Genomic DNA, 18,748 nt, shown 5'->3' with positions numbered 1-18,748 from the left:
TGTTACGATTTAAAGAGACGAAGTATCTTTATTTGCCCGATGTACCAGCAATTATGTGAATGGTGTTCGAATTTTCCCACAATTCTATGTTGGAATAGCAAGTTACCCAAAGAACTGCACAACCTCAACGTTCAACAGCGGAAGCACCCAAGCACTTGAGAGTAAGAAAATTTGATGGGTCTCGAGCGGCGGTACTGATACATTGGACAGCTTGTCACAGCAGACTTGACCACGGAGACAGCAGATACGACATAAGTACGGCGGAACAGGGAACGAGAGGCGGGCAGCGGCCGGTATCTACCATGGCAGGAAAGAGATGAAGCATGCGACGACGTTCTATCCGACCTCGGAGGCCGACTACAATAGCAGACAGTATAAGCGGACTCAGAACATAAGTGAAGGAATTAAAGGCAGAGGAAGGTACGTGGGGAGCGGTCATGACGGTCATGAGTGTAAACTTGCGGATGCGTATGCGAATGCAGGGAGTGCGGGTGTCCGTGCGTGGGGATGTGTGGATGCTTGCCAGCCGGTGATGCGAGGGAGAGGATGCATGGGGGCGTATGTCAGGACTAAAGCATGGTCATGGTTCACCACAGCCAACGTCTATGCGGACTCTTCATCCTCGGGGTACGGTAGCGGGATCTCGCCGACGGGCTCGCCGTGAATGCGCATGCGGTAGAGGCAGGTGAACTCCTTGCCCCAGTTGCTCTTCACGAGAAGCGCGACGACCCCGAAGTCGATGCCGAGCTCGCGGATGTCCTCGCGGGCGGGGAATGTCTGGACGTAGTCGGGCGAGTGGATGTCGTAAGTGAAGTTCGCGATGCGCACGTATTCGGGGGTCTTGGGCAGCGAGCGCGGGTAGATGATGTCGTCAACGAGGTTTGCGGGGACAGGCTCGCCCTGTGTCTCGGCCTCCTGGCGCGCGGCCGCACGGCTCTCCTTCCACTCGCGGTACTTCGCAACGTTCTCCTGACCCTCGACAAGACCCCAAAGTTCCATCTGGCGGGGTGCGGAGCGCATGTCCGTCGCGACCTCCTTGGCGACATGGTCGATCGTGACGTCGCTGATGTATACCGGTGCCGCGAGCGCGACGCCAAGCTGACCTTGCGATCCGGGGAAGGGCCAGCAGTGTCCAGTGTGAATCTCGTGGTGCAGTGCAGTGACCGGGGGACGGCCGATGGCGAATCCGCTTCCACCAGTGAGAAGTCCGGTGAAAGTGCTGAGGACGCCCTGTGGACGCACTTCGGCGGTGTCGCTGGTTAGGGAGGGGATGATGTGTGCGCCAGCAGAGTGCAACGCGTAATCGACGCGCGCGAGGGTGTCCTTCGAATTGCGCAGGACGGCCGCGTCGACCAACTGGTTGATCAGGGACGTGACGTCTTGTCCGTCGGACGACTTGATCGTGACTCCAGTCGTCTTGCCCGTCGCGAGCTTGTTCCACCACTGCGCAACGTTACCTGCGACAGCGCCAGACTTCACCGCGCTCTTGCCGATCTCCAGCGCCTCCTTGACGCCGCCTTCGACCGTCCCGACGCGCTCCTCGAGAGCCTTGAGCTTCGCGCGGGCTTCAGCGTCGCTTCCGATGTTGGGGCGTCGCGCCTCCGCCTCGCGCTGTGCCTCGATCTGCTTGTACAGATTGGAAATCTCCTTCTTGACCGCGTTGAGGCCCTCGCTCGTGCTCGCACGAGACTTAGCCTCGGAGTCCTGGGCACGGGCGCTCTCCTTTTGTACGCGCGACTCTAGCGAGCCGACCCGTCCAACCAGGTCTGCGTGGTTCCTGGTGTCACCTTCGATATACGATAGCGACTTCTCGACGTCGGAGGAAACACCTGCGAGGACGCGTTCGAGGTTCTGTAGACGGGCGGATATCGCACTGAGGTCACCTGCGGGGATGTCCGGGGGTACATAGGGGGTATGAGGAGAGCGAAGCCTGGGCAAGGAGCCGAGATCAAGCATGCCGCTGTTGAGGACATACCACGCCCCCCATAGCGTCAATCCAACGACTGCAGTCTTCGCAAGTGGCGCGTAGTTGAAGCCGAATATGGTGCTGAAGACCCAGCCTATGCTGCCGAGGATTGTGCGCAACACCCAAAAGATTGCACTGAGTACGCCGTGTACAGCGCGACCTAGTGTCGCGCCCACGGAGAACGACGCCTTGGGACCTCGAGGAATGGCGCCATCGATTAGTGGAGGCTCTTCGTCCACTTCACGTATCGGCCCTAGCCCACCCTCGATGTCCATAGAGGTCTCGAAACCGCTCGAGTCATAATGTGGCGGTAGAGACGCTTGGCGGGGCATAGGGGGCACTGATCCCCGCGCTATTGAAGGAGCGCGTTGAACAGGTGTTACACTTTGTCTCGACCGCTGCAGGACCGTAAGTCAACGTCAAGAAGGATGATGAGACCACATACCTGTTCACTGATTTGATCCTCTTCTTCAGAGCTCTCGCCCTCATCACCATCTTCTCTCGGCTCCCCGTTCGCCTTGGTTCCTCTCCTCTTCTTTCGCCTCTTGTCATAGCCAGCGACAGGAAGCGAGGTGAGCGGACCACCTGCGGGGCCTGTCTTCTTCGCCTTCTTCCGTCTCGTCCGCTTCCCATTCTCATCCTCAAAGTCTTCATCAGACTCGTCCAGATCAGACATAGTAGGGCGGTAGGCTTTGTTGTCGGTCGATATTCTGTTCTTCTTGTGCACGGCGACCGTCCGTCGCGAAGGCGGCTTCTGGGTCCCGGCTTGGAATTCGCGCTCTTCTGCGGAATAGTCATAACTTGAGATGTCGCGCGTACTCTCGTTCCCGTTTAGCATCGATTCGCCCTCGACCTCCGTCGAGCGCTCGCGAAGGAAGAAGGTCATGCGTTTGACCATGTCGATACCCTGCTCAAGGGGGGTCTTGCCGCGCCCGTTGTCGCGAGAGTCGTCCTCTCCCTCAGAGTCTGGGACGTGACGGATCGACGCTGACTTGGAAACTGGCCTAGCGACCCGCGCGTTGGCTTGTGCTCGGCTGGGAGGGGCAGCGAGTCGGCGGTTGACGGTGGACTGGGTCTCCTTTTCGTATTCGACAGAAGTACTGCGAGGGACCATGGGCTTCCGGATGCCGGACGCCCAGGCTTCGTTCGGGTTCATGCTAGATTCTGCGGTGGTATCAAAGGAAGTTGTGGCTGCCGAGTAAAACGCGCTGGCGATGTTAACGGACGTGTCCTTGACACTCCACTTCTCCGGATGGGGACTGGGGCCCGCGGGGCGCGAGGATTGTCCTTGAGAGTTCTGCTCGCGCTGCTTGAGGCGTGCGAAGCGAACGAGGGCGGGCTCCTCGGGATCGTCTTCCTGAGGGGGGAGTGGTGCTCTGTCTGGCTTGGGAGGGGAGCGCGAGCCGACTGTGGGGGCGCTGATAGAGTGTCAGGACGCGATTTACACGAGCAGAGAGATATGAACGCACCCGTAGGCGTAGGAGGTGGGTATCGCGCGACCTAGGGGTGGGTTGGGGGCGCGGTTGGGGTTGTTCTTGTTGAGAAAGGTGTGGTGATCTAGACGTCTGCCTTGACCTAAAGGTGTGCTCGAGAATGACATGTACTTCGCGTGTTAAGGCGGCGCGTGTACAGGAAGATTTAATTTTCGGAGGGTGCAGATGAGGAGAGATTGCGGGATATGGGGAGGAGCATGTAGTCGGTGCGCAAGTCGCGTGTTGTGGTTCTGGTCGACCAGCGCGGCGAGCGCGACCATGCGGGCCACATCCGGCGCTTGGCCTTGTTTGGCTTAGCCCTATTTGGGCACTATGGACCTTGTCGTCAAGGAGCGCCCGCCACAGAACAATGCGCTCCTCCTCAAATTCACCTTAGCACGGTCCCAGGCACAGCACAATGGCACAGCACAATGAGGTCGGTATATGCGCTCATATGTACGAGCAAAGCGAAGGGCAAATTCGTTCTCAGTCAACGGCACGACCTCATAGCAGAGTCGCGCAGAGCGTGCTTGATCGGCCAGGTAGGTACCAGTGAGTGGTGCTTCTGCGCCGGTGGTTCTACCGTCATCGTATTTACAAGTGTATATACATACCCATTGTAGAACCCTTAGGCCTTGATGCATATCTCGTCGGTATGACTGCATGTCAAGTTCATTCGTGAACGCTGTTAAATGAGCAAGCTAAGAACGGGGGTATGTGTTTAATAGATGGTGGTGTACAGTATGAAGAAGGAACCAACGTGAATATCCCAAAAGCATCCCGACATCTATGAAGGTCGTCATCACTGCGGGCGGCACTCGGGCTCCGCGCCGTCGTCGTCATCCTCATCATCCTCCCAATCCTCCTCGTCGCCGCCGAACTGGAAACCAGACGCGTGATCAAAGAAGCTTGAACTAGCGTTGAAAGGCGTTGCACGCACGTCCACGATGTCGCTCTCCTCGAACGGCACCTCGTCCACCACAGCCGGTTTTGGGTCCATCTCGGGCTTCTTTGGCGGCAAGAGGCCTGCCAACGCCTGCACAGTATACTGATTAGCACGATCTTGGGTGGCAGTGATACCCTGAACACTAACCTTGGTGTCGATGGTCTTTAGCCAGCTCTCTTCCGGCATGTCGATCTCGAGCATGACATAGAGGTTGCCCTTCTGGTCGGGGTTCTTGTATATGGGCATGCCCTCTCCTCGGAGGATGATACTGTCTCCGGGCTTGATGATCTTGCCTGCAGGGCTAGATACGTGAACCCCGCGGCCGTCGAGATGCGTGATAAGGATACGCGAGAAGCCAAGGAGGGCTTCTGAAAGGGTGATATGCACGGTCGTGAGCAAGTCGTTCCCTGACCGCTCGAAGGACTCGTGAGGGCGCGTCTTCAGAGTGAAGATCACGTCGCCTGGTGGAATGCCGGGCTACAAACTGTTAGGCCAAAGGACATAGCAGAAAGCGTCCACGCCAAATACCTCCTCATCGCCGCCCCCAGCGAGGACAACACGTTGCCGGTCAGCCATACCCCGCTCGATGTAGATCTCCTGCCGGGTCTTGTCCTTGACCGTCTTGTTTCCCTTGCACTTCTTACACCTGCGAATGGTCGGCCACTGTCGTAAGATCCGTTTGATACGCTGTGAGCAAGAGCTGCGCACCTGTCCTTCTCCCTAAGCTTCTCGCCATGACCTTCGCACTCTGAGCACATGGCTCTGTGCGTGCCAAGTCTTGACGGTCCGAGCTGAGGGGATTGGTCACGACAAGCCAGCATCAAGGCATAGTACTTACTGCTGTCGTGACAGTGGTCCAGCCCTTGCCCTCGCACTTCACGCAAGGTTTTGGTTTCGCGCTCCCCTTCGCACCCGAGCTGCAGGGAACAGAGAGTTATGAATGGGTTCAGTGACACGAAGAACGATGTGCGCACCCCTTGCAAATCCCACAGACGACCTCCTTTTCCATATTCATTTTCACGGTCTTCCCGTTGTACAAATCCTCGAGCGTGACCTCGTATGGGATGTTGGAGTCTTGGCCCTTCGATCGTCTCGGACCGCGCGAGGGGCCGTGGTCGAAACCGAAGCCACCCATACTTGCGCCGAAGAGCTCCGCGAAGATGTCTGCGGGATCCATACCACCCATTCCGCCGAAGTCCGGGCCACCTCCGCCACCACCGCGCGACATCCCCTCCATACCATACATGTCGTAGACTTCCCTCGTGTCTGACGTGCTCAGGATCTCGTACCTGAATGACGGTGTTAGCAGATGGGATGGCGGGGCTGCAGTAGGATACGTACGCGGACGCCATCTCCTGGAACCTCTGGTGTGCCGAGGGATCATCAGGATTCTGCGGTAGAGGTGCGTAAGGATGCTTGTATTGCGGGGTATCTGCAGATTGCATACCTTGTCCTACAGGGACACAGAACATCTCAGCACTGACAATCTGACGGCGTTACAGCTACTAGCACATACCGGATGATGTTCTCTCGCCTGTCAAGCTCCCCGTCAGTCACTGCATGAAGGAGGGATCGCAATAAACGCACCTTCTTTCTGTACGCCTTCTTGATCTCATCTATGCGAACACATAACGTCAGGTTCCTGAAACTCCAGAACGCGGAGGAAAGCCTTGCCTTCGGTGGCAGAAGGGGAGACCCCGAGAAGGTCATACAATTCAGTCTCGACCGGCACTGCAGCGTGTCAGCTCCCATCGCGCCCTGAGATACACGAGTGTGCTCACTTTCGAGAGACGTGCGCGGGGCCGGGGTGAGAGAGAAGTGGGTGGAAGGAAGGAAGAGACCGCCACAAGCGAGGACACGCCCAAATGTAAGCTGCAGTATATAAGCGCCCATAAAACACGCATAAAACGCGTCGCTCTGGGCGCTTCAGTCAAATTTCGCGTCTTGCTCTCCTCTCACGTTGCTCGCCGTGTCGAATCTTGCTCAACTGGTACGTGTCGCGTGTTACGTTCTGTCCCGTGTTCTTTATGATGTTCCATAAACTTATCTACATTGTCGGAGTGGGTCTCCCCATATTGACGACCAATATTCTTTCATCTGATTTCTCCCATGTTTGCAACCTCCGCGAGGACTTATGCTGACTGCATCTTCACAGGTACTCTCCTCTCGTCGGCCTGCGCTGCCCCAACGCGTCCTATACGCTATAATCACATCTACTGCACGTCGAGTCGCGTCCCCCTTCGTGTCCGAGTCGCACGGCTCATGTCCTGTCGTAGCACATCTATCATTATGAATTTCTACTTCGAAGCCGTCAGCGTACTTGATAAGTTAGACACGAAGAAAGGGTCTATCAAGGGTGTCATTGCGTCTGTGCCCGAGAAGAACAGGAAGCGTACCGCTGCGCTCGTCATCGAGACACTGAAATGTGAGGAAGCCGTGTCAAGCCGTCGGCCTCAGGGAGTTTGGCTAACCGAAAATCGTGACGTCTGCGGCGCAGACAAGCAAGTATTGAGCGATGTCATCGACGCGGCCCAGTTGCTTAAGCAGGAGCGGAAAATCAACTCGCGGAATCTGGCCCTGGTCCTCGTCCACGACTTGCTGCTCGCCCGCGGGATCCAGGCGGGGGATGGGCCTATCAAGCAAGCCGTGCTGCGACACCGTACAAGACTCCAAAGCGAGTTCACGAGGCTCAAAATAAAACGAGGAGCTAAGTCGAACTCGGAACTAGCGCAAACAGACGACGCTCGAGCTGGTGAGTAATCTGTTGCTTGTCTTCGAGGCCAGGCTCATTTCCCCCGACAGCTGCCATACCAAGATATGTTCGGGTAAATCGGACATGTTGGTCGAGCAAGGACGCTTTGAAGGCCTTGAAGGCCCAAGGATACGAAGAAGGCGACCCGCTAACGTCAAAGTCAGAGAACTCATCTTCCCTCGTCAAAACTATATCCTTAACGCCATTTTGCAACAGTAAGGCACTCAAGAGAGACGAGCACATCCCCGACCTATTCGCCTTCCACCCCAGTGTGCGCTTCACCGACGACCCGCTCTACCTATCCGGCAAGATCATCCTCCAAGACAAGGCGTCATGCTTTCCCGCACACGTCCTCGCGCCGCCCGCGCGCGACGATGTCGTAGTAATCGACGCAACCGCGGCCCCGGGAAACAAGACGTCCCACCTCTGCGCGATCATGCAGAACAAGGGGAAGGTGCGCGCAGATATCAGCATATGACGCACAAAGCGAGCGGGAGTTGACTTGCGTCGTGTTCTCCAGCTCCTCGCATTCGAACGAGACCGCAAACGTTTTGGGACCCTCAAGACGATGCTGAACAAGGCGCACTGCAGCAACGTCGAAGCCGTCAACCTCGACTTCCTCACCGCCCTGCCGTCCGACCCCAAGTACAAGAGCGTCACGCACATGTGAGTTATATGCCTATACCTCTCCGCACGCATGCCTTTGTTTAGCGCATGCCGGGTGCAGATTGTTGGACCCTTCATGTAGCGGGTCCGGTATCGTCAACCGACTAGACCATTTGCTCGACAACGGTGAGAAGAGCTTGCAGCTACACCCACGCGCACGCACGTCTGACTGGGCCGGATGTTGCAGAGCAAGATGAGGACGAAGACTCCGAAAGGCTCAACAAGCTCGCCGCGTTCCAGCTCAAGATGATTCGCCACGCAATGACCTGTACGCTCATACTCGTGCAACTGCGCACTCTCGTGCACGACTTTGCTGACGTCTTCCTCCTGCAGTCCCGTCTGTGAAGAGGATAGTGTACTCCACATGCAGCGTGCATGCCATCGAAAACGAGCACGTCGTCCGGCAAGCTATCAAATCGGAAGAAGCGGCGAACGGCCACTTCAGGCTGGGCCGCAGGGAAGAAGTGCTCCCTGTTTGGCACCGTCGAGGTATCCCGGAAGAGATGGATGACCCAGGTACGTTGTCGATGTCTTCTGGCACAGATCATTCATGTCTAACTCAACTTCGACTGCTCAGCGGATGCGGAGGCTGTAGTTCGTTGTTCGCCGGGCGAAGACGCAACAAATGGATTTTTCGTGAGCCTCTTTGTTCGGACATCTGAGGAGGGCACAGGAAGCTCGACTGCCGACGCGACGAAGAGGAAGGAAAGGGACGAGGACGAGGTTGAGGCCCCACCCCCAGCAAAGCGGAAACGGAATAAGAAAAAGAATAAAGCGTCCGTCTCGTCGTAGCTCCTGTAGGGAGTCACTGTTCGGGACTCTGCGATACTGTTCAGTATATCAATCGTACGGATTACTCGTCTGTTCAGTTACAACACGGCGATTAGAAGCTACTTAGGTGAGTTACACCGCCAAACAACGCAGCGCTTGGAATGTTGGGTCAGGGGAGAGCGATGAGTACAAACCCATTCCGATGAGGACAAGAGGCGGAAGGGAGACCAAGTGGCATGTTCGTCGTCGTTAGGTGAGTCGTCCGGCGTTAGGGAATGGAACCTGGCTGTGAGCGGGGCGCGGGGACTGGAGAGGCACGGCAGGTCCAAGACAGGTGATGCGGGGAGGGGAGTCTTCGTCAGATTACTGCGTTGGTGTGCTGATCTGCTGCTGCGAGTACTGGTTCTGGTAGTACTGGGCGTAGCCGGCGCCGTAGTCCTGCGACTGGGGGTAGTAGCCGGAGTTAGCGCCTTGGCCGTATCCAGCAGCAGCCTGACCGCCCCAGGCAGGAGCGGCACCAGCACCAGCACCGCCGCCAGCGCCAGCACCGTAGCCTGGCGCAGATCCGTAGCCGTTGTACGAGCCTCCTCCTTGAGGGCGGTAGCCACCTCCGCCGCCGGGGCCACCACCGCCACCACCGCCCTGCGTGTTAGAAGGAACAGCGCTCTGCCACACCTCGGGACGCCGCCAAGGGGGAATGTTTGAGCCTCCTGCTGTGATGTCGTGTCCGGCCGACCCTGTCCACGGTAACCTCCCAGCATCCCCACCCGGACCCTTCCCTGTCTCGCCGAGCTCAGCCATCAGGCTAGCGTACTCCGAGTCGAATCCGCCCTTGATCATGTTGGGGTTAGGCGGGGCATGCACTGCGTTCGGGTCCCTGTTGACAGTGCAGTCACGAGCCATGTGACCAGCACTACCACAAACGCGGCAGATGATGTTCGCGGTGAAGTTGCGCTGTTCTGGGCAGTCGTACTTCCGGTGACCGACGCCTCCGCAGTTCTGGCAGATCTGGTTCTCGTCGTCACGAAGCGTACCGTTCAGAGCAGCTAGTTCACGAAGCTGGTTACGCTTGTGATCATTCTGACCTTCGGGGGTAGAGGCAGCCTGGGTAACAGTGTCAGATACGGTACGAGGGATGGAAAAAGAGAGAACTCACCGTCTCGATGACTCTGTTGATCATCTTGACACAGGCGGAGACTTTGTCGTCAGAGTCAGCAGTAACAAGACAGTGAAGATCTTCTTCGGCATCTTCAGCGAACTGATCAGGTCTAGTCTTCCCCTCCTTCACGGAGCCCTTGCCGCGGATACTGATCTTGGCACCGCTCTCCCGTTCCATCTTCTTCAAACTGTTACCACGAGGCCCAACTAGGAGCCCGAAGAAGTTGATCTCAGGGAACTCCTTGACTGGGATGTAGACCTTGTCGGAAGGACGCTGGGAGCGTTTCATCTGATGATACTCCACGGGGGGACGGAAGTTGGGGTCGTTTTTCATGGCACGGTCGACGAGCCGGATACGCTCTTCCTCGAGCTTCTTGCGGTATCTCACCTCACGGGTGTTAGTACGACGACCGTGAGCATCATACGTAGGGGGAGGAGAGGCAGAGCTGTGAATGTTTGAATGAGCGGGCAGCCTTCATGTGGCATGATTGGGGTACTCACCGTTCACGCTCAGGCGGAATGAAGTCATTCAAACGCAACTTGCGGTTGATCTCTTCCAATCTGAGGTGGATGGCATAGTTATCGAGGTGAGCCTGTGAGACACCGTTGGCGTTGATAGCTGTGGGTAGACCAGGAATTTCGGTCTTGGCGTCACCCCAACGGCTGCGACGCTTCCGAGGAGCATTAGGGTCAATAGCTGATTTAGAGGTAAGCAATCGAGGTTAGTAAACAGAAATGATCAGTCAGTGCACACAAATGGGTGCTGCGAGACAGGAAGCGTGTTTTTGGTGGTGCTTGCCTGAAGCCAACACCAGGAAGACGTGGTGAGCCCGACCGAGAAAATGAGGTCTCACCTGCACCGTTGGCGGTAGGAGTGTCTCCGCGGTCCGAACGTGAGCCTTCTCTGTCATTTTGAGGTTGGGGGCGAGGGTACGCGGACGGCGACGGCTGCGCGAGCTGAGGCGGCGCGGCGTCTTCGACGGGCGCAGGGCCGAACCGACGGCGGTTGCCCAATGGAACTAGACAAGGGTTAGAAAACGCTTAAATGGGAAAAGAAAAGAGTGCGTACTTTCGTTTGTTCCTGAAACCTCACGGGTTGCTGGTCTCCACATCTTGTGCTGCTGAGACTCGGCTGAGAGAGGGTGAGATGGAGGTTTGGTCGAAAAGGCGCTCGGCGTCCCATGGGCAAGGGCTATGCTTTCAAACTCCGCCCCAAACCTGACTAATTTGGCAGGTTACATTGTGGCGGGTGTCGGCTCCGGTCCTTACTCACTCTTCTTGTGTTCACCACCACCTCGACGGCCAGTAGTCGATCTTCTCGTTACTTGGCAAATATCTATCTGGCGTGGTACCGTGTTTGTTCCTTGTTGGAAAGTATAAGGCATAGAAATGGCGAGCAAGAGGGCAGCAGAAGGTGCGTGCGCTGACTTGTATGATTAATGCTCGTCGCTGAGCAGCTCGCAGGTCCTGCGGATTCTTTCAACCCTGCGAAGAGGTCCAGGAAGGGCAAAGATGATGAGGACTATGCTGAGACGGATAACTTGGACGCTGTCGAGATTCAGTCGCCCCCAGACACGCCTTCCACCACTCGCGGCGCCAAGATTAACGTCAGTGCGCTCACACGCAAGCTGGCGGAAGCGCGACACCAGAGAGTGCAGGAGGAGGCCCACCAAGAGTCGAGCTTGACCGCGCACAGGCGACAGCAGGACGCTCTCGTCTCACATATATTCCATGACCTGGACTTCTCGTGGCTACATCTCAAGCCAGACCACGCCTCGCGTCCGCTTTGGATCAGCCCAGAGGATGGCCACATTATCCTCGAGGCCTTCTCCCCCATCGCGGAACAGGCGCAGGACTTCCTGGTAGCCATTTCTGAGCCTGTCAGCAGGTATGCATGTTGTCATACGAGAAGTAGATACTCGACTAGAACGGTGTCGCAGACCCGCCTTCATCCACGAATACAAGCTCACTCACTACTCGCTATACGCCGCGGTATCTGTTGGACTGCAAACAGAGGACATCATAGAAGTCCGTGCTCTACGTTCCATTGCGCTCCTAGGCATGCTGACGGAGCGTTTGAAAGGTGCTGAACCGCTTGTCAAAGGTAGCTATACGGAAACGCCACTCCTGCGCTCCGTCTGATACGTCGAGTAGGTACCGGTACCCGACAGCATAGCCGACTACATCCGCGAGCGTACTCTTTCATACGGCAAGGTCAAACTCGTCCTCAAGCACAACAGATACTTCGTCGAGTCCAGTCATCCCGAAACCCTACAAATCCTGCTGAAGGACAAGATTATTCGAGAAGCTCGCGTACACACACAAGTCGTCGACACCAGTATACGGGCAGCGACGTTTACTACTTCGAAGGCCCCAGTAAAGGGCAACCTTGTGATTCCTGGCATCAAGGAAGGCGAGAAGAAGAAGGATGATTTGTTGACAAATGGCAAGAACGGGTCGAAGACCGACGCTGAGCTGTTCACTTCGGTGGTTGGTGTCGACAACGGTATGAAAGTTCAGGCCTTCATCTCGCATGCGTACTGAATGTGAGACAGACGAAGTCGATGAGGACGACGACAACGTTCATGCCTTCGAGATTGACGATGCGAAGATCGATGTACATCCTCTCAGTCCCCCTTCTTGATGATCCACTGACCGTCTTGCGCAGGATGTCAAGAAACGATGTAATGAGCTTGAATATCCCATGCTGGAAGAATACGACTTCCGCAACGACACTGTTAATGCAAATCTGGACATCGACCTGAAACCGTCTACCGTCATTCGTTCATATCAAGAGACGAGCCTGAGCAAAATGTTCGGTAACGGGTATGTACGGTAGCAAATGGTACGTAGTCGGCGTGCTGACGCATACTGTAGGCGTGCCCGGTCGGGGATTATCGTGCTACCCTGTGGTGCTGGTAAAACGCTTGTGGGCATCACTGCAGCCTGCACGATCAAGAAGTCGTGTCTCGTTCTCTGTACCTCTTCGTGAGTACCGTGGACGTCGGAATCGCGGCCATGGCTCATCGCGGTGTCCAGGGTATCCGTGATGCAGTGGCGGCAGCAGTTCATGCAATGGTCGAACGTTACCGACAAGCAAATTGCCGTCTTCACTGCGGAGTCGAAGGAAAAGGTTAGCATGCCTTCTCTACTCTGCTGACGAATGCCGTTCATAACCAATGCGCAGTTCGCTGGCGAGAGCGGTATCGTGGTGTCGACTTATTCCATGGTCGCGAACACGCACAACCGTTCGCATGAGTCAAAGAAGATGATGGAGTTTCTGACGTCCCGCGAGTGGGGTTTCATTCTGCTCGACGAGGTCCATGTCGTGCCCGCTGCTATGTTCCGCCGGGTCGTTACGACAATCAAAGCCCACGCGAAACTCGGGCTTACCGGTTAGTCCCGTTATTGACCGCTTCCACCGGTAGGTTAGCTGACAGCTCGTCTAGCGACACTTGTCCGGGAGGACGACAAAATTGCGGACTTGAACTACATGATCGGGCCGAAGCTGTATGAGGCGAACTGGATGGACCTTGCCGCAAAGGGCCATATCGCAAATGTGCAGGTGCGTGCAGCCACACCGATTTGCAAATTATCGGCGCTCATGCCCCCGCTCTAGTGTGCCGAGGTGTGGTGCCCCATGACCCCTGAGTTCTATCGGGAGTACCTCCGAGAGCAGTCGCGCAAGCGCATGCTGCTCTACTGCATGAACCCCAAGAAGTTCCAGGCGTGCCAGTTCCTCATCAAGTATCACGAGGACCGCGGCGACAAGATCATTGTCTTCTCTGACAACGTGTTCGCGCTTGAGGTCAGACGAGGCTTTTTCATCACGCGAGTTTGTCCTCGCTGACGGGCGCTTCTTCCTGATTTCAGGCTTACGCCAAGAAACTTGGGAAGCTATATATCCACGGTGGCACGGGTCAGACAGAACGCATGCGCATCCTGCAGTGGTTCCAACACAGCCCGGAGGTCAACACTATCTTCCTTTCGAAGGTAGTTGAGCGGTAATCTTTGTCATCACTGACAAGCTAACGTTACTGTGCCTTCAGGTCGGCGATACGTCGATCGACCTGCCAGAGGCGACGTGTCTCATACAGATTTCCTCCCACTTCGGTTCGCGGCGGCAAGAAGCACAACGACTCGGTGCGTAATCTGCCCCGCCTGGCCCGCAGGCGTCAACCGCTGATGCCGATCGGCTTTCTCTGTAGGGCGTATCTTGCGTGCAAAGCGGCGTAACGACGAGGGCTTCAACGCGTTCTTCTACTCGCTCGTCTCCAAGGACACACAGGAGATGTTCTACAGCACGAAGCGGCAGCAGTTCCTGATCGACCAGGGCTACGCGTTCAAGGTGATCACGCACCTCGACGGGCTCGACGACCTGCCCTCGCTCGTGTACAAGTCGCGCGACGAGCAGATCGAGCTGCTCTCGTCCGTGCTGCTCGCGAACGAGAGCGAGGCGGACCTCGGCACGGACGTGCGCGCGGGGGAGGGCGACCTCGCCGGCACGATCACGTCCAAGGACTTTGGGATGCCGACGAAGATGCCCGCGGTGCAGCGCACGACCGGCTCGCTCACCGCGCTCAGCGGCGCGCAGCACATGTCGTACGTCGAGCAGAACAAGTCTGCGAACAAGAAGCTCGCGCGCGAGGTCGCCCCGCGCCACAAGCTGTTCGCGAAGCGTGACAAGGACAAGGCGACAGCGCGGAAGGAGGCCAGGAAGCCGTAAACGCTCGAGGCGGCTGCCGTCGGACTTTGGTCGTGGTATCCTTGGCCAGCACTGGTCACGGAGCCCTTAGGACATGTGTAGTATATTCCAGATGCATAATCAATGGTACGGAAGAGTGTAATATCCCATACACAGCGCTCGGACTCTCTCGTCAACCTAACGTATCGGAAGACAGGAAGACGTCCGCGGAGCGCCCCGCGCTTCGCACCCTCAGCCTCCGCGCATGCCTTCCAGTGTCTTCGAGTCGGAGCAGCGGCAGCTTCTCAGTACAGTACCGGGCGGCATCCCTCCGCAGCGCACTGACAGGCGGTCACCCCGAAGCCGAAACCTTCCACCCACCCGGTCTCCCTGCAAGCAGAGCGCGCCGCAGCATCCACGGACCACCACCTCGCCAGACTCGAGCTCGCCACGGGGAGGGAGCCCGCGCGCACGGCAGCGCCCATGCCCCGATGCGGGTCTGGGGATCACACGCGACGCGCGCCTATCGACCTTGTGGGTCCACTAGCCGGAGGCGGCAGCGGCTTCCCATCAAGAACCCCGCGCCCGGCGGCGAGCCCTCCAAATTGGAAACAATGTTTCTTCGGGCGCACCGGCACCGCCCCAGGCCTCGGTCAGCACCGAGCCCTGGGCCGAGTCGGAGTCTGCCACGTTCTTCGTGAGTGCGCGGGGTGGGTGAGCTACGTGGCTCAAGCTCCGCGAGGACGAGCGAAGTTTTTGTATGCGATAGCAGATAATAGTACTTAGGGTGAAGCCTCGCGGTGCCGTCAATGATGGCGTTGTCTGCGAACATAAATGGTGCGCTCACCAGTACTTGAGACGGCCTCCTACGGCTAGAAGCACGCGTCTGTGCGTAAGTTGTGTTTCATTGGTGTGCAGTTTGGGGACCGCAGGTCGCACGGACGTACATACGATGGAATGAGTAAGCTAGAAGAGAGTACGTATGCGCTATTGTTACCGACCGTTCGCATGCTCTGCGACCCTGCACAGGGTGCACAGCGCGTACGCACTCGATGCCCACATCCCGGCGGCAAGAAGATCTATAGGTGACATACAACACACTAGTAACGCTCCTGGAACGTCGGACTCGTGTGCACGGGCGGTCGCATCACACATGTGGATATGCGCCCGCAGTAGCGTGCATCTCAACCTCGACGGCATTGACACAAGCGCCGTGCTGACGCGACGTGTATGTGGTGTGCACAGTGTACTGTTAAGCTTCTAAGTATTACTTCCAATTACACAGCAGGGCGATCCTAAGGCACCTATCGGGCATTTACAAATACGACGCGAGATGCAATTCTGGCTTCGCTGCTGCTAGTGCGGTACGGTGGCACTGCGATGTACACCTTCGTTGTGATTAGGTGTGCCTGCTGTTGAAATTGGGGATACCGTCGGTACTGAGGGCCAGTTTAGTGCTTGAACTATGTGCGCTGTTATTCTCCAGGCCGCCTCATCGACAGACGCTGGGTCGCGGTTTGGTAGACGCTGGTTGACCGCCGTAGGTGTTCTAGAAGTCAAACGGCCACTGACCCTGTGTCCCATGCTCAGCGGAGTCTTCAGAAGGTGGCGGGATGCTCACATACCTGCCAGACACTCGGGACAGTCGCAAGTTGACGGATCCTGTCGTATGCTGCTGCGGCTTCCGTGTACACTCCAGCTAGTCCACTCGCCGGCCGCTCCTATAGCACGCCCCCGGGGTTCGTATAAACGCCGAGTCTCGGTGGTCGGATTGATGGTATGTCAAGGAGCAGATGTATGCCTGCGACCATTTAAGCATGTACAGAACGTCTCGGTGCGACGTACGGAGGAACCATAGGCCGGCGGCACCGGCGTACACACTAGTCGACGACGAGGTCCGAGGACAGCGGCGAAGCCGCCAAACATGCACACCGGAGCATCTGAGCAGCGAGTGCGCATTTGATACGTCGAGTAGTTCGTATCTTGGTCGCGCCAGGAACTGAGGGGAGAGTCGGGTTCCCTGAGAGCGAGATTGGTGCAGTACAAGCGGTTTGGTGGCGATGAGAAATTGAGAATGCTGCGCCTTGGGTCGTCGATGCGTCGTGCGATGTCGGCGCTTCGTGCAACAGGCTTAACCGTCGAGAGCGCTCAAATCAGCTTCTCTGTCGTGGAGAAGGCGGCACGAACACTCCCGATGCACTGAGAAAGCTCTCGAAACAGGGCGCGCTGATAGTGCCTGCGCTAGGAGAAAACTCCGGGGTCGTCGAGATCGAGTACGCGGCCTGCAAAATTAAACGCGCTGTTGAGTGGGATGAGATCAGCACTGCTCGGGCATGGGTTATAGCGCCCATGAGCCCGAGTTTACGCAAGCTCTCGCGATTGAGGGATCGAGGGGCCGCTCGGCGAAAGATGCAGCCGGGGAGAGTAGGACGGTGGACGAAGACGCGGACGCTCTCTGTATTGATCGTCGTGTCCGTGGCTTGGTTTAGCTGCTCATCAGTGATACGTGCCCCAACTCCACGGGCGAGGTTTGTATGCTCCGACCCTAGAGAGCACGAGAGCGTGAAAATGCTTGCGGGGTCGTTCGGTTGGCGGTCGCGAAGGCCTCGAGTCAGCAGGAGACACGTCTAGAAGTGAGACTCCCGAAAGACAGCGGTGCACGCTGGATCGACGGTGTTTCCAGACGCCGTGCCCGTCGTTCGCGGGTCTTCCGTGGTCGACGAGACGCACACTTGACGGGATCCTGAGGAGCAACCATTCGCGCGAACACGTAGTACACCGGAGGCAGTGCCCGACAGGAGGTGTCCAGCCGCGCGAGAGGAACAGTGATGATGCGCACGTGGAGAGCGCGTAGGAGGAGCAGTGCAGTGCAAGACACTGCAATCAGGTTGTCGACATGACGGCTGGGCTGGAAGTACGGACGTGTGGGAGGCTGCATTGTATGCAGGATCATCCGCGGTGGTGATGAACAGCACGGGCGCAGATGTGTGGATGGAGACGTACGGGACCGCGTGGACGAGGTGGGAGGCGCAGGGGAGGGAGGAGGATGGGGCTCAAAGAAGCGTGGACGGTGCCTTGGGAAATTGAAGACCGTGTTGGCCGCGAAGAAGTGTTTGGGACCCGGATCAGGGTTTGGTTCGCCTAAGATGAGCGGCAGAAGACGATCCGGGCGCTCTCGAGCTGTGCGAATCGCGTTCCTCGCAGGCCTCCGATACGACCGGAGGCATGTACGCGACGGGTGTACAGGATACACGCACGCAGCAGAGGTCTCAGGTCCCGAGGCCAGCTGCAGATCATTTCCCTCGTGTGGGCGCGCACTGGTGGCGAAGGTCGGAAGGGCGGAGTGCGGGGCTCAGAGCGAAGCAAATGGGCGCGCGCGGAGAGGCCAGGGAGGACGCCAGTGGATGGCGAGAAGGGATCGATGGCCCGGGGGAGCGGTGCCGCAGATAACGAGACAGACGCGTGCTCGATTTGGGAGAGGACTGTCAGCGACGCTGGGCGTCACGCGCAGCGGAGAGGGGCGGAAAGCAGGGGAGGGCCGGCTGGCTGGAGCGTGTGGACATGGTGCACTGTGTGATCGCAAAGTCGCGAATTTGCCTACTGTATGAAGTGATGGTAAAGTCGCGAATATGGTCGCTCTATGCTGTTATATCCGCTAGTTCTTTATATTGGCGCCCAGCGAAATACATCACTATTTGTCGTGAAGTAAAGTGATCATTTTCCACAGTATCTTTTCCCTTTCATCACTTTGGTTTTGGGTCGTAGGAGTGATCGTTTTCACGAGTCCAAGTTGTGATATACATAAGTACATTCATCGAGGAAATTACTACTTGAAGTAGCGAATATCATCACTTCAAGCTCGAGAAACAATCCGGGTCGCGGGGATAGCAGGGCTCGCTACACGTACAAATGACTGCGGAATTCATTCGGGTCCATGTATCGTTGTATAGAGAACAATGGCATTCACTGTGCACGCATAGCAGAGGTGTAGTACATTTCAGAAGATCAGGACAGGCAGCGCTAACCCGGCCAGAACCCGGCCAAACGCGCGCGCTCTGCGGATGATGGATATGCGGTCCGGATGCCTCGAGGCTCGACGTGCGAGTCCCACGTACACGTGTGCCAGTCGCCTCTGATCTCGACGACGTCCACCTGGTCCGGGACCACCATCTCCCTACACGTCGCGCCCAGCGCGGCCCTCTGTTTTCGCCTCGCGCTTCAGTTGCCAGCGGCCCTGCGGTTGTATCGAGGTCTCTTGGGGAGGTGCCCGTTCTCTCGCGCGTAGCGGCGAATGTTCTGCATGTAACGGGCCGCTATGGCAGCCGTCGCCCAA

At 57.2% G+C, this 18,748-nt stretch overlaps 5 protein-coding genes across 5 annotated transcripts; 2 read left to right on the top strand and 3 right to left on the bottom strand.

Annotated features, from left to right (window-relative positions):
- Positions 1-426: 426 nt before the first annotated feature.
- Positions 427-3,566, bottom strand: TRAVEDRAFT_149775 (uncharacterized protein; the record flags this gene model as incomplete). The annotated part of the gene is made up of 3 exons (XM_008041407.1): positions 427-2,364; positions 2,412-3,384; positions 3,436-3,566. The coding sequence occupies 3 exons, from the start codon at positions 3,564-3,566 to the stop codon at positions 604-606; spliced, it is 2,865 nt and encodes a 954-aa protein (XP_008039598.1). The 3' UTR covers positions 427-603.
- A 582-nt stretch (positions 3,567-4,148) lies between these two features.
- TRAVEDRAFT_29505 (DnaJ-domain-containing protein) lies at positions 4,149-6,203 on the bottom strand. The gene is given in 12 exon segments (XM_008040929.1): positions 4,149-4,474; positions 4,532-4,861; positions 4,913-5,030; positions 5,093-5,175; positions 5,223-5,301; positions 5,359-5,673; positions 5,726-5,778; positions 5,880-5,881; positions 5,900-5,918; positions 5,972-6,000; positions 6,059-6,115; positions 6,166-6,203. Coding segments are annotated over 12 exon segments (1,320 nt in total). The 5' UTR covers positions 6,167-6,203; the 3' UTR covers positions 4,149-4,240.
- Positions 6,204-6,673: 470 nt separating this feature from the next.
- Positions 6,674-8,594, top strand: TRAVEDRAFT_126321 (S-adenosyl-L-methionine-dependent methyltransferase; the record flags this gene model as incomplete). Its single annotated transcript, XM_008041406.1, has 9 exons — positions 6,674-6,809; positions 6,882-7,136; positions 7,187-7,295; positions 7,353-7,590; positions 7,657-7,802; positions 7,864-7,928; positions 7,990-8,070; positions 8,136-8,318; positions 8,380-8,594. 9 exons carry the CDS (start codon positions 6,674-6,676, stop codon positions 8,592-8,594), a joined length of 1,428 nt encoding a protein of 475 aa, XP_008039597.1.
- Positions 8,595-8,936: 342 nt separating this feature from the next.
- TRAVEDRAFT_37876 (uncharacterized protein) lies at positions 8,937-10,843 on the bottom strand (the record flags this gene model as incomplete). Its single annotated transcript, XM_008041021.1, has 5 exons — positions 8,937-9,677; positions 9,730-10,177; positions 10,233-10,428; positions 10,586-10,750; positions 10,801-10,843. 5 exons carry the CDS (start codon positions 10,841-10,843, stop codon positions 8,937-8,939), a joined length of 1,593 nt encoding a protein of 530 aa, XP_008039212.1.
- Positions 10,844-11,027: 184 nt separating this feature from the next.
- TRAVEDRAFT_169134 (DNA helicase) lies at positions 11,028-14,585 on the top strand. The gene is made up of 15 exons (XM_008041405.1): positions 11,028-11,145; positions 11,196-11,619; positions 11,672-11,759; positions 11,815-11,835; positions 11,886-12,237; positions 12,287-12,348; positions 12,400-12,557; positions 12,609-12,719; positions 12,771-12,864; positions 12,919-13,126; positions 13,181-13,296; positions 13,351-13,539; positions 13,605-13,724; positions 13,781-13,874; positions 13,940-14,585. The coding sequence occupies exons 1-15, from the start codon at positions 11,121-11,123 to the stop codon at positions 14,455-14,457; spliced, it is 2,580 nt and encodes an 859-aa protein (XP_008039596.1). The 5' UTR covers positions 11,028-11,120; the 3' UTR covers positions 14,458-14,585.
- The last annotated feature ends 4,163 nt before the right edge of the window (positions 14,586-18,748 follow it).

This window comes from Trametes versicolor (genome assembly GCF_000271585.1).
Source record: "Trametes versicolor FP-101664 SS1 unplaced genomic scaffold TRAVEscaffold_7, whole genome shotgun sequence".
Lineage (NCBI taxonomy): Eukaryota > Fungi > Basidiomycota > Agaricomycetes > Polyporales > Polyporaceae > Trametes > Trametes versicolor.
Note: the sequence above shows the minus strand (reverse complement) of the source record. Positions and strands in the feature narration are given on the sequence as shown.